General features: G+C 39.8%; 1 protein-coding gene across 1 annotated transcript; it reads left to right on the top strand.

Annotated features, from left to right (window-relative positions):
• Positions 1–11,842: 11,842 nt before the first annotated feature.
• Positions 11,843–13,548, top strand: NKAPL (NFKB activating protein like). The gene has a single exon (XM_001099236.5). The coding sequence runs from the start codon at positions 11,960–11,962 to the stop codon at positions 13,175–13,177; it is 1,218 nt and encodes a 405-aa protein (XP_001099236.2). The 5' UTR covers positions 11,843–11,959; the 3' UTR covers positions 13,178–13,548.
• The last annotated feature ends 403 nt before the right edge of the window (positions 13,549–13,951 follow it).

The following is a 13,951-nucleotide window of genomic DNA, read 5'->3' as shown; positions in this document are numbered from 1 at the left end:
AAAGTTGAAAATGATATACATATTACACATTAGGACTCAATAAACTTTAAATTATTTAACCTTGTACAGAACAAGAATGTTGAGTTACTCTTCTGGGCTGGACACTATTTTAGGTGTTCAGGATACAACAGTGGCAAAAAGGACAAAGGTCTGTGCCCTCATAGTGTTAATATTCCAGTGGAGATTGACAATAGAATAAACCATAAGCAGAATGCATACATAAACTTTAATAGAAAGTTACGAGAATGATAGTTTAAAAAAAAAAAATCAGGATAAAGACCCTAGTCATTTTTTTTAAACCAGTCTATTCCTCAGACTGTTTATGTAGCTGGTGACCTTGAAAGATAATGTCTTCCCTTGTACAATTACCAGGCTTACTCAACCCCTTGCTATAAAAGCTGCAGATTCCCTAAGCTCAGGCTTCTCTGGATGCAACACAACCCCACTGTGTGCATAGCATCCATCTGGGCCCATCATGTCACCTTCTTGAGACTTGGTGGCAGTGGCAACTGATGCAAATATGATAGCTGCTTGATATCTATGAGTAACAAATAGTAGACTTGCTATCTATGGGAAATAGACTGGTAAAAAATGATCAGAGACTTATATCCTTGGCACATACAGCAAGATGCGCAGAAGCACAAAAGGCCCAAGGGGGACTGTCTCTCCTAATAAGGTTTTTTTGGTTTTGTTTTTTATAGAGATGGAGTCTAGCTATGTTTCCAAGACTGGTCTCAAACTCCTGGCCTCAAGTGATACTCCTGCTTCAGTCTCCCAAAGTGCTGGAATACAGGCATGAGCCACTGGGCCTAGACTATCCTAATTGGGAAAAAAATAACAATTATAACTTTGAAATAGTAGGACTGTTTGGGGTGGGTTATTAATGCAGTAGAAAGAGGCAATGAAATTCTGAAGATGAAGTGTAAAAGTCATAGGGCCTCCTTGTAATCATAAAATTATTTTGTTTCTGACTTAGGCAATTTGTGTTATATGCCAGATTCCAATAACAGGCTAAGCTATTGCCTTGTTAGTAGAGTAAAATCAAATCTCAGACCCCCAAAACCTAAGACGGCACCTACCAGTTCTTGTTGAACCTCCTCTGGTCTTGCTTGTTCTTGTATCCATTACTCTGATTATGCATACACATATATTTCACAATTGGGAGTACTATTTATGAATTTTCCTTAGACTCGTTCACTCCCTTTCAGTCTTATGATGATAGAGCTTGCATGCCTAACTATTTTTTTTATAATTATAATTCCCTTAAGGCATAAACATGTACAGGGATAGTAGGCCAGTACTCACTATAGACATATTTTAACTTCTGCACAGCTTTTGCCCCTTGAGTAGTAGTTGCCTTGTTTATAAACTGCTCATCTGCTTTTTTGACTCTTGTCTTTTACTCTTCTCTCATGTCTCATCCAATTAATCAGGAAATCCCATTAGAACTACTTTCCCAATATATCCACAAACTAAATCACTTCTCACCATCTCCACTGCTACCACTGTTTTTCGTTACCATTATATGTTCCCAGGATTACTGCAGTAGCCCGCTACTGAGTTTTCTTGCTTGCACGTTTGTCTCTCATATAGTTTATTCTCAACACGACAACTACAGTGATCATTTTAAACCCCAAGCCAGATCTTAACTTTCCTCTATCAAAAAATATCAAATGGTTTCTCATTTACTCAGAATAAAAACCAAAGTTCTTACAGTAGTTTTTGAACCTCTATATAACCTGGCTACTTGCCTCCTCTCTGACCAGATTTTCCATTGCTCTCCCTCATTCACTTTGCTCCAGCTACAGCCAGTGAGCTGTTCCTTGAATCTAGACATACTCTCGCCTCAGAGCTTTAGCAGTTGCTGTTTGCTCTGCCTGGGATTCTATGCCCCCGATAACCACATGACTGGCTCTCTCACCTCCTTCAGGTTATCAGTGAGGTCTTCCTCATCACTCTATTTAAAATCTTCACCCCCTGTTGCCTGATGGAAGTCCCTGTCCTCTTTTCCATAGCACTTATTACCACCTATGTACTTTATTTTTTAGTTGTTTGTTAATTGGCCAACATCCCATAGAAGTTATGTGAGTGTGAATGCAGGAATTTTTTCTGCTGTTTTGTTTATTGTTCTAATACTGATGGCTCCAATACTGCACATGGTACACACAAGGTAAACATTTGTTGAACGAATTAATCAGAAATTTGAGTTGATCAATGAATGATCACCTCAACACAAATCCACTTCATTCACATTCCACATTTCACATTCTCATAACACCCCAGCCAGTTCTTTTTTGAACTGATTCTCATTCTGTTCTTTTCGCTCTTTTCCTTATCCTACATATATGCTTACTGCCTTTTTGCCAGTGTTTCCTCTTTTGGCCACTGGCACCACATATGTCACCTTTCTCATGTTCTCCTCATATTATGCCTTCTTCATATACTTTTCAGATAAACACAAACCTCATACTCATATTTTATTAGGAAGATTTTTCTCTCCTATAATAAGCCCCTTCTTTTCATTGGATTATTGTTTCCAATGGTAAGGTGAAGACTGAGAAAAGGACAGCAGCTCCAATTAAGGAAATTGCAGAAAACAGAATTATATGGGAAGGTATGTGGAACACTCAATGGGAGCATGTACCAGGATTCTGAGTGTGGGAAAAAAAAATGGATCAGATTAGAACATCAGCAGGCGACTTTTACATTTAAAAAAATGACACAAATCTAATGAATTTGGGAAAAGCTTCATCCAAAATACAAGCCTCATTTACCACTACAGAATTCACCTGGGAGAGAAACTTCTTAAATGTGAAGTGGACAGAGAAGCTTTCTCTTCATGATTGGTATTCTGTTATCACCAGAAAATACACTCTGGATTTAGACCTTAAAAATGTGATTAGTGTGGGAATGCTTTCAGTGGGGTTATCAGTTTTGTTCTGTATCAGAGACTCCACAGTAGAGATACATCTTATCTATGTAAAGAATGGGGAAGGCCTCCATGAAGAGGTCAAGCATCATTCAACATCAGAGTGTTCTCAACAGGGAACTCTGTCTTTTAGAAAAAAGATGTCTAGATGTCTTCTAGACATCTACATGTCTTCTACAAAAACTCAGGTGTCGAAGCACTGAAAATGAACAGAAGATGAGCTAATACCAGAGGCTCCAAAATGCAGGCAATACAACCTACTACTGAAGAGGAGAGTTAAAATTCCATACCTCTGAGGCAGTTTCTTGGGAATAAAACTTTCTTTTTACACTTTTTTTTTTTTTTTTGAGATAGAGTCTCACTCTGCTTCTCAGGCTAGAGTGTAGTGGTGTGATCATGGCTTACTGCAGCCTTGATTTCCTGAGCTCAGGCAATCCTCCCACCTCAGCCTCCCAAGTAACTGAGACTACAGGCACATCCCACCATGCCCACCTAATTTTTAAATTTTTTGTAGAGATGGGATCTCACTATGCTGTCCAGGATGGTCTCAAACTCCTGGGCTCAAACAATCCTCCCACCTCGGCCTCCCAAAATGCTGAGATTACAGGCATGAGCCACTGTACCCAGCCTTGAATCAAAGTTTCTAGAAAGCCAATTTTAAACATCCTAGAAAGCCCATAATTAAACTTTCTAGAAATGTTTCTGAAAATCCCATAATTAAATTTGCTAAGGAGGAAACTATTCATTGTTGGTGTTTAAACCCTGCATAATTGATTATGGGTGTTAAGAGCTTCTGCCTTTTCCCACAGCTTCTCATCCTTTTTTCATTCATATTTTCTGCCACTTGTGTTCATGACATTCATCATTATATTGAATATTACACAAGATCTTTGATTAAACACTGAGGTCTCTAAAAGTCCCACAAGGGGTACATTTCTTCTTGTCTTGTGCTTAAAAGTATAAAAACTTAATTCTGACACATCCTAATATTATGATCAAATTAATTGTCCAAGTAACAGTTGAGATGTTGGCTATAAATGTTAGAGGGCGTCTGATCCTTCTAGGGATCAGTATATATAAGTCTTCAGAACAACATAGAGGGAAACAATTCTCCCAATTCCACAGAAACTTTAAAGATGTCTAATTCTTCAGGTATTTTTGACTCACTTAGTACAAATCATACAGATCTTACCAAACTGTTACAATACAAGCTGGATATTATTCCAACAATCCACAGCATTTTTTTTTTCTAGTTCTGTATGTTCTTTGTGGGACTATAGATGACTCATGGAATTTCCTTTATATGTTAAATGGGGGGAAAATGGGATGATCTTTTGTCTATCACTTATCTTTAAACAGTGCTGGAAGAAGGATAAGGCAAGAGAGGAATTTAGGCACAAAATTTAAAAGAGTGGGTTCATCCTTTGCCGTTCTGCAATATTTGCTGTTCTGCAGCCTCCGCTGGTGATACCCAGGCAAACAGGGTCGGGAGTGGACCTCCAGCAAACTCCAACAGACTTGCAGCGGAGGGTCCTGACTGTTAGAAGGAAAACTAACAAACAGAAAGGACATCCACACCGAAACCCCATCTGTACATCACCATCATCAAAGACCAAAGGTAGATAAAACCACGAAGATGGGGAGAAACCAGAGCAGAAAAGCTGAAAATTCCAAAAATCAGAGCACCTCTTCTCCTCCAGAGCAATGCAGCTCCTCACCAGCAATGGAACAAAGCTGGAAGGAGCATGACTTTGACCAGTTGACAGAAGAAGGCTTCAGATGATTGGTAATAACAAACTTCTCCGAGCTAAAGGAAGATGTTCGAACCCATTGCAAAGAAGCTAAAAACCTTGAAACAAGATTAGATGAATGGCTAACTAGAATAAACAATGTAGAGAAGACCTTAAATGACCTGCTGGAGCTGAAAACCATGGCACGAGAACTACATGATGCATGCACAAGCTTCAGTAGCTGATCTGATCAAGTGGAAGAAAGGGTATTAGTGATTAAAGATCAAGTGAATGAAATGAAGCAAGAAGAGAAGTTTAGAGAAAACAGAGTAAAAAGAAATGAACAAAGCCTCCAAGAAATACGGGACTATGTGAAAAGACCAAATCTACATCTGGTTGGTGTACCTGAAAGTGACAGGGAGAATGGAACCAAGTTGGAAAATACTCTTCAGGATATTTTCCAGGAGAACTTCCCCAACCTAGCAAGGCAGGCCATCATTAAAATTCAGGAAATACAGAGTATGCCACAAAGATACTTCTTGAGAAGAGCAACTCCAAGACACGTAATTGTCAGATTCACCAGAGTTGAAATGAAGAAAAAAATGTTAAGGGCAGCCAGACAGAAAGATCGGGTTACCCACAAACAGAAGCCCATCAGACTAAGAGCAGATCTCTCGGCAGAAACTCTACAAGCCAGAAGAGAGTGGGGGCCAATATTCAACATTCTTAAAGAAAAGAATTTTCAACCCAGAATTTCATATCCAGCCAAACTAAGTTTCATAAGTGAAGGAGAAATAAAATCCTTTATAGACAAGCAAATGCTTAGAGATTTTGTAACCACCAGGCTTTCCTACAAGAGATCCTGAAGGAAGTACTAAACATGCAAAGGAACAACCAGTACCAGCCATTGCAAAAACATGCCCAAATGTAAAGTCCATTGATGCTAAGAAGAAACTGCATCAACTAACGAGCAAAATAACCAGCTAATATCAGGATGACAGGATCAAGTTCACACATAACAATATTAACCTTAAATGTAAACAGACTAAATGGTCCAATTAAAAGACACAAACTGGCAAATTGGATAAAGAGTCAAGACCATCAGTTTGCTGTATTCAGGAGACCCATCTCACATGCAGAGACACACATAGGCTCAAAATAAAGGGATGAAGGAAGATCTACCAAACAAATGGAAAACAAAAAAAAAGCAGGGGTTGCAATCCTAGTCTCTGATAAAACAGACTTTAAACCAACAAAGATCAAAAGAGACAAAGAAGGCCATTACATAATGGTAAAGGGATCAATTCAACAAGAAGAGCTGACTATCCTAAATATATATGCACCCAATACAAGAGCACCCAGATTCATAAAGCAAGTCCTTAGAGACCTACAAAGAGACTTAGACTCCCACACAATAATAATGGGAGACTTTAACACCCCACTGGCAACATTAGACAGACCCATGAGACAGAAAGTTAACAAGGATATCCAGGAATTGAACTCAGTTCTGCACCAAGTGGACCCAATAGACATCTATAGAACTCTCCACCCCAAACCAACAGAATATATACTCTTTTCAGCACCACATCACACTTATTCCAAAATTGACCACATAATTGGAAGTAAAGCACACCTCAGCAAATGTAAAAGAACAGAAATTATAGCAAACTGTCTCTCAGACCACAGTGCAATCAAACTAGAACTCAGGATTAAGAAACTCACTCAAAATTGCTCAACTACATGGAAATTGAACAACCTCCTCCTGAATGACTACTGGGTACATAACAAAATGAAGGCAGAAATAATGATGTTCTTTGAAACCAATGAGAACAAAGACACAACATATCAGAATCTCTGGGACACATTTAAAGCAGTGTGTAGAGGGAAATTTACAGCACTAAATGCCCACAAGAGAAAGCAGGACAGATCTAAAACTGACACCCTAACATCGCAATTAAAAGAACTTGAGAAGCAAGAGCAAACACATTCAAAAGCTAGCAGAAGGCAAGAAATGACTAAGATCAGAGCAGAACTGAAGGAGATAGAGACACAAAAAACCCTTCAAAAAATCAATGAATCCAGGAGCTGGTTTTTTGAAAAGATCAACAAATTGATAGACCACTATCAAGATTAAAAAGGAAAAAAAGAGAGAAGAATCAAATAGACACAATAAAAAATGATAAAGGGGATATCACCACCGATCCCACAGAAATACAAACTACCATCAGAGAATACTATAAACACCTCTATGCAAATAAACTAGAATATCTACAAGAAATGGATAAATTCCTGGACACATGCACCCTCCCAAGACTAAACCAGGAAGAAGCTGAATCCCTGAATAGATCAATAACAGGCTCTAAAATTACAGCAATAACCAAAAAAAGTCCAGGACCAGATGGATTCACAGTCGAATTCTACGAGAGGCACAAGGAGGAGCTGGTACCATTCCTTCTGAAACTATTCCAATCAATAGAAAAAGAGGGAATCCTCCCTAACTCATTTTATGAGGCCAGCATCATCCTTATACCAAAGCAGAGACACAACAAAAAAAGAGAATTTTAGACCAATATCCCTGATGAACATCAATGCAAAAATCAATAAAATACTGGCAAATCGAATCCAGCAGCACATCAAAAAGCTTATCCAGCACAATCAAGTTGGCTTCATCCCTGGGATACAAGGCTGGTTCAACATACGCAAATCAATAAACGTAATCCAGCATATAAACAGAACCAAAGACAAAAACCACATGAATATCTCAATAGATGCAGAAAAGGCCTTCAACAAAATTCAACAGCCCTTCATGCTAAAAACTCTCAATAAATTTGGTATTGATGGGATGTGTCTCAAAATAGTAAGAGCTATTTATGACAAACCCACAGCCAATATCATACTGAATGGGCAAAACTGGAAACATTCCCTTTGAAAACTGGCACAAGACAGGGATGCCCTCTCTCACCACTCCTATTCAACATAGTGTTGGAAGTTCTGACTGGGGCAATCAGGCAGGAGAAAGAAATAAAGGGTATTCAATTTGGAAAAGAGGAAGTCAAATTGTCCCCGTTTGCAGATGACATGACTGTATATTTAGAAAACCCCATTATCTCAGCCTCAAATCTCTTTAAGCTGATAAGCAACTTCAGCAAAGTCTCAGGATACAAAATCAATGTGCAAAAATCACAAGCATTCTTATACACTAAGAACAGACAAACAGAGAGCCAAATCATGAGTGGACTCCCATTCACAGCTGCTTCAAAGAGAATAAAATACCTAGGAATCCAACTTACAAGGGATGTGAAGGACCTCTTCAAGGAGAACTACAAACTACTGGTCAATGAAATAAAAGAGGACACAAACAAATGGAAGAACATTCCATGCCCATGGATAGGAAGAATCAATATCGTGAAAATGGCCATACTGCCCGAGGTAATTTACAGATTCAATGCTATCCCCATTAAGCTACCAATGACTTTCTTCACAGAATTGGAAAAAACTATGTTAAAGTTCATATGGAACCAAAAAAGAGCCCACATTGCCAAGACAATCCTAAGCCAAAAGAACAAAGCTGGAGGCATCACACTATCTGACTTCAAACTATACTACAAGGCTACAGTAACCAAAACAGCATGGTACTGGTACCAAAACAGAGATATAGACCAATGGAACAGAACAGAGCCCTCAGAAATAATACCACACATCTACAGCCATCTGATCTTTGACAAACCTGAGAAAAACAAGAAATGGGGAAATGATTCCCTATTTAATAAATCGTGCTGGGAAAACTGGCTAGCCATATGTAGAAAGCTGAAACTGGATCCCTTCCTTACACCTTAGACATAAATTAATTCCAGATAGATTAAAGACTTAAATGTTAGACCTAAAACCATAAAAACCCTAGAAGAAAACCTAGGCAATACCATTCAGGACATAGGCATAGGCAAGGACTTCATGATTAAAATACCAAAAGCAATGGCAACACAAGCCAAAATAGAAAAATGGGATCTAATTGAACTAAAGAGCTTCTGCAGAGCAAAAGAAACTACCATCAGAGTGAACAGGCAACCTACAGAATGTGAGAACATTTTTGCAATCTACCCATCTGACAAAGGGCTAATATCCAGAATCTACAAAGAACTTAAATTTACAAGAAAAAGTCAAACGACCCCATCAAAAAGTGGGCAAAGGATATGAACAGACACTTCTCAAAAGAAGACATTTATGCTCCCAACAGACACACGAAAAAATGCTCATCATCACCGGCCATTAGAGAAATGCAGATCAAAACCACAATGAGATACCATCTCACATCAGTTAGAATGGCGATCATTAAAAAGTCAGGAAACAACAGGTGCTGGAGAGGATGTGGAGAAATAGGAACACTTTTACACTGTTGGTAGGACTGTAAACTAGTTCAACCATTGTGGAAAACAGTGTGGTGATTCCTCAAGGCTCTAGAACTAGAAATACCATTTGACCCAGCCATCCCATTACTGGGTATATATGCAAAGGATTATAAATCAATCTGCTATAAAGACACATGCACAAGTATGTTTATTGTGGCACTATTCACAATAGCAAAGACTTGGAACCAACCCAAATGTCCATCAGTGACAGACTGGATTAAGAAAATGTGGCACATATACACAATGGAATACTATACAGCCATGAAAAAGGATGAGTTCATGTCCTTTGTAGGGACATGGATGAAGCTGGAAATCATCATTCTGAGCAAACTATCGCAAGAACCGAAAACCAAACACCGCATGTTCTCATTCATAGGTGGGAACTGAACAATGAGAACACTTCGACACAGGGTGGTGAACATCTCACACCGGGGCCTGTCATGGGGTGGGGGGAGGGGGGAGGGATACCATTAGGAGATATATGTAATGTAAATGATGAGTTAAGGGGTGCAGCACACCAACATGGCACAGGTATACATATGTAAGAAACCTGCACGTTGTGAACATGTACCCTAGAACTTAAAGCATAATTTAAAAAAAGAAAGAAAAAAGAAAATATGCATTACAAAATTATTCTCAATTATAGTTTGAATAATAATATAATTATATTGCATCAATAAAAATGTCCTTTTTCTTTTGTTATATGTATGTAATATACACCATGGAATACTACATAGCCATAAAAAGGGAATGAGATCATGTCCTTTTCAGGGACACAGATGAAGCTAGAAGTCATTATCCTCAGCAAACTAACACTGGAACAGAAAACCAAACCCTGCATGTTCTCATAAGTGGGAGTTGAACAATGAGAACACAAGACAGAGGGAGGGGAACAACACACACCAGGGCCTGTGGAGGGTGGAGGAGGGGAGGGAGAGCAGCAGAACAAATAGCTAATGCATGTGGGGCTTAAAACTAGATGATGGGTTGATAGGTGCAGCAAACCACCATGGCATGTGTATACCTATGTAACAAACCTGCACTTTCTACACATGTATCCCAGAACTTAAAAATAAAAATTAAAAAAGTTATCTATTCCTTGGAAAAATTGAACAAATTGTTTATTATACTTTATCCTTTAAAATAAATGTACATTTTGTTTTTTAAAAAAGTATGTAATAATATCCTCGATTTTGCCTCTTGGCCCACAATGCCTAAAATATTTACTATTGGCCTTTTGCAGAAAAGGGTTGCCAGCCCCTAGTCTAGGTCATAACTTTTCTAAAGATCAAAAATATATTCTAACTTTAATTTTCCTGTGTGCTACCTGAAAGAAGTATTTCATCAATCACCTTGTTAATTCAAGTCTACAACAGATATGAAATGGCTTAAATTTACAATTATCCAAGTAAGACATATCCATTTCATTGGCCTATCGAGTAGTTTATAACTCCAAAAGAAAATTTTCTTTACTTACACAAACTCTATAGTACTCACCCTATCCATATATTTTCACTATACATGTGACCATTCACATATAATACTCCCTGCTGTTTACCAGTTCCTAAATTTATGCATGGAACCAATTCTTATCCCCTTCAATCAAATTTACTAAAATTCTACTTAGAGCAAATGATATAATTTGGTCTTATTCAATTTAATTTCCCTGATTTTGTTGTTTAGAGTTCTAGCATCAGGAAGACATCATTCTTAAGTTTTGACCTGGCTGTCAAACAACTGAGCAGATCAACTTAATTAGAGAGAACCAAGATGATGTTAATGCCTATTTACATTTTAAGATGAGGGATAAATGATCTTGCATAAAATGTTTGTCATTTCTAAGAGTGAGATCTAATGTGTATTGAGAAAGTGGTTTCCAAACTACAGTTTCTGAAGAAATCTCCCTAGATAGAAAGACATCTGTCTACAAGATCGAGTGGGATGCTTCTGTGTGTTTCTAGGGTGGAAAAGTCTGTGAATTTAATAATTAAAATCATGACTCTGGGCCGGGCATGGTGGCTCACACCTGTAATTCCAGCACTTTGGAAGGCTGAGGTGGGAGGATCGCTTGAACCCAGGAGTTTGAGACCGGACTCAGAAACAAAGTGACAACCGTCTCTACAGATAATTATTAAAAAGTCAACCTGGCGTGGTGGCAGGCACCTGCAGTCTCAGCTCCTCAGGAGGCTGAGTTGGGAGGATCACTTGAACCCGGGAAGTCAAGTTGGCCCTGAGCCATGATCGTGCCACTGCACCCCAACCTGGGCGACAGAGTGAGATCCTGTCTCAAAAAAAAAAAAAAAAAAGTACAACTCTGGCCTGGCCTTCACCTAGCTTAGAGGGTGAGCTCAAACTGATTCCAAAAGAAGTTCTGCTTCTTGCTTCCAGTGGTAACAAGGGGGGTTGGGAAGTGATTAAATATATTTCCTCCATGAAGAGGGTGGACAACCTCCTTTTTTAGGAAGGAAAAAATGAGGAGCGTAGGTAGTAGGGATCGTCCACAGAGGGGTAAAGTTAAGGAGGCAGAAATGAAAGGGAAGAACAAAGCGTGATAAGCAAAATGGTAAAAGGCAAAATCGAAAAAGAGCAGTGGCTGTTTCAACAGCAGAGGGAATCACTAACGCAAATTCGTCCTTTTATGTTCCCACACGGCTCAAGTTGGGGAATATAAGCCCTAAAAACAGGTGCGCCCTAATCCTACCCACCTCCCACAAGAAGCCTTCACGCAGCCAAGGCCCGCGCCTCACAGCACGCGCGCGGATTCGTTTTCCGTTTGGTAAGTGACAGGAAGCGGAAGCCGTGCACGGGAGGCCGATTCTAGTGCGCCTGCGTGGCCGCGAATCACCAGCTAGCGTCTGTGTCTGTAGTAACCGCCCATCTGTGAGGCGCGGCTCATGCCCCCAGTATCCCGGTCCAGCTATTCCGAGGACATTCTGGGCTCTCGGAGGCGGCGACGCAGCTCCTCAGGGAGCCCACCATCCCCGCGGAGCAGATGTTCTTCTGGGGATGGTCGTTCCCGTTCTCACTCCCGCGGCCGTGAGGGCCTCAGGCCTCCTTGGAGTGAATCGGACGTGGGCGCTCTTTACCCCTTTAGTCGCTCTGGGTCGCGAGAGCTGCCCCCAGGGCTCCGCAACTACGCCTACCCGTCTTCTTCGTCGACCTCGTATAGCGGATATCGCTACCATCACCACTACTATGCAGAAGAACGGCAGTGGGCGGAAGACTATGAGAAGGAGAAGGAAGAGAACTATCGGCAGAGGAGGCTGAAGGAGAGAGAGAGGATTGGGGAATTGGGAGCGCCTGAGGTGTGGGGGCCGTCTCCAAAGTTCCCTGAGCCAGATTCTGACGAACATAACCCAAGTGAGGATGAAGAAGAGATAATGCATCAGAAAAGGAGCGGTTCAGATTCCAATTCGGAAGAACATAGGAAAAAGAAGACCAGTCGTTCAAGAAACAAGAAAACAAGAAATAAAAAGTCGTCTAAAAGAAAACATAGGAAGTATTCTGTTAGTGACAGTAACTCAGACTCTGACACAAATTCTAACTCTGTTGATGATAAGAGAGTTAAAGCCAAGAAGAAAGAGAAGAAAAAGAAACACAAAACAAAAAAATACAAGAAAATGAAGAATAAGAAGACCAAAAAAGAATCCAGTGACTCAAGCTGTAAAGACTCAGAAGAGTTGTCAGAAGATACCTGGATGGAGCAGCCAAATATGGCAGATACTATGGATTTAATAGGGCCAGAAGCACCTATAATACCTACCTCTCAAGATGAGAAACCTTTAAACTATGGCCATGCTTTGCTCCCCGGTGAAGGTGCAGCTATGGCTGAGTATGTAAAAGCTGGAAAGCGAATCCCACGAAGAGGTGAAATTGGGTTGACAAGTGAAGAGATCGCTTCTTTTGAATGCTCAGGTTATGTCATGAGTGGCAGCAGGCATCGCAGAATGGAGGCTGTACGTCTGCGTAAGGAGAACCAGATCTACAGTGCTGATGAGAAGAGAGCTCTTGCATCCTTTAACCAAGAAGAGAGACGAAAGAGAGAAAATAAGATTTTAGCCAGTTTCCGAGAGATGGTGTACAAAAAGACAAAAGGGAAAGATGACAAGTAAGAACTTGTTTGTTGTGCAGCAGGACTTTTAACAAAGTTTTATGTGTCCGAAAGTGTTAAAAGGCTTTACAGTGCTACTGTACTTACCATATTACTAAGTCCCTCAGGAAAAGCTTCTTTTGAGATACCTTTAGCAGCTTATTTTTTGTTATTTTAACTTTAAAAAGTAATATGTGCACATGGTTTTTAAAATATTCAACCATTACAGGAGGATAGTTCGTAAAAAGTGAATCTTTCACTTTAACCCCTGACACCTTTCCCCCAAAAAATATCTTTTTGGCGTCTTATATACAGAATATACATTGTGTGCTTATACAAGGGTATATGTTGCAGCATAAAAGTTAACAGCTATTAAAGTTTTTTCGCCTGTCACTCTGACTGTTTTGCCATTCATTTGTCCCAGGGGAACCAAAAGAAGCCCAGAAAGAACAAAGGATTCAACCAAGTGTATACCTCTACTTTCAGTTAACAGACTGGCTTGGAAAATAGAAAAGATTTAGTGGCTCTTACAAAGGAAAAGTCTAGACAAAGGATGGATTTTCTGCATGGCTTTAATTGGACTTTGGCTTTCTTCTCCACTTTTTTTTCCAAGGGTCATTTTCCTTGGGCTGGTTTCCCTTATATAACAAAAGGGCTGCCAAGGCTCCTGAGTTTGGTTATCTTTTTTCTGGTCCACCTCTGAAGAGAGAACATTTCTTAGTTGCCAATCCAAGCAAGAATCCAGAGATTCACCATAATGGGATAAGCTTAGGTCACATGCCCACTCAAAACAAGT

This window comes from Macaca mulatta, chromosome 4, assembly GCF_049350105.2.
Source record: "Macaca mulatta isolate MMU2019108-1 chromosome 4, T2T-MMU8v2.0, whole genome shotgun sequence".
Classification (NCBI taxonomy): Eukaryota; Metazoa; Chordata; class Mammalia; order Primates; family Cercopithecidae; genus Macaca; species Macaca mulatta.
The sequence above is the reverse complement of the archived record's forward strand: the minus strand, read 5'-3'. Positions and strand labels throughout refer to the sequence as shown.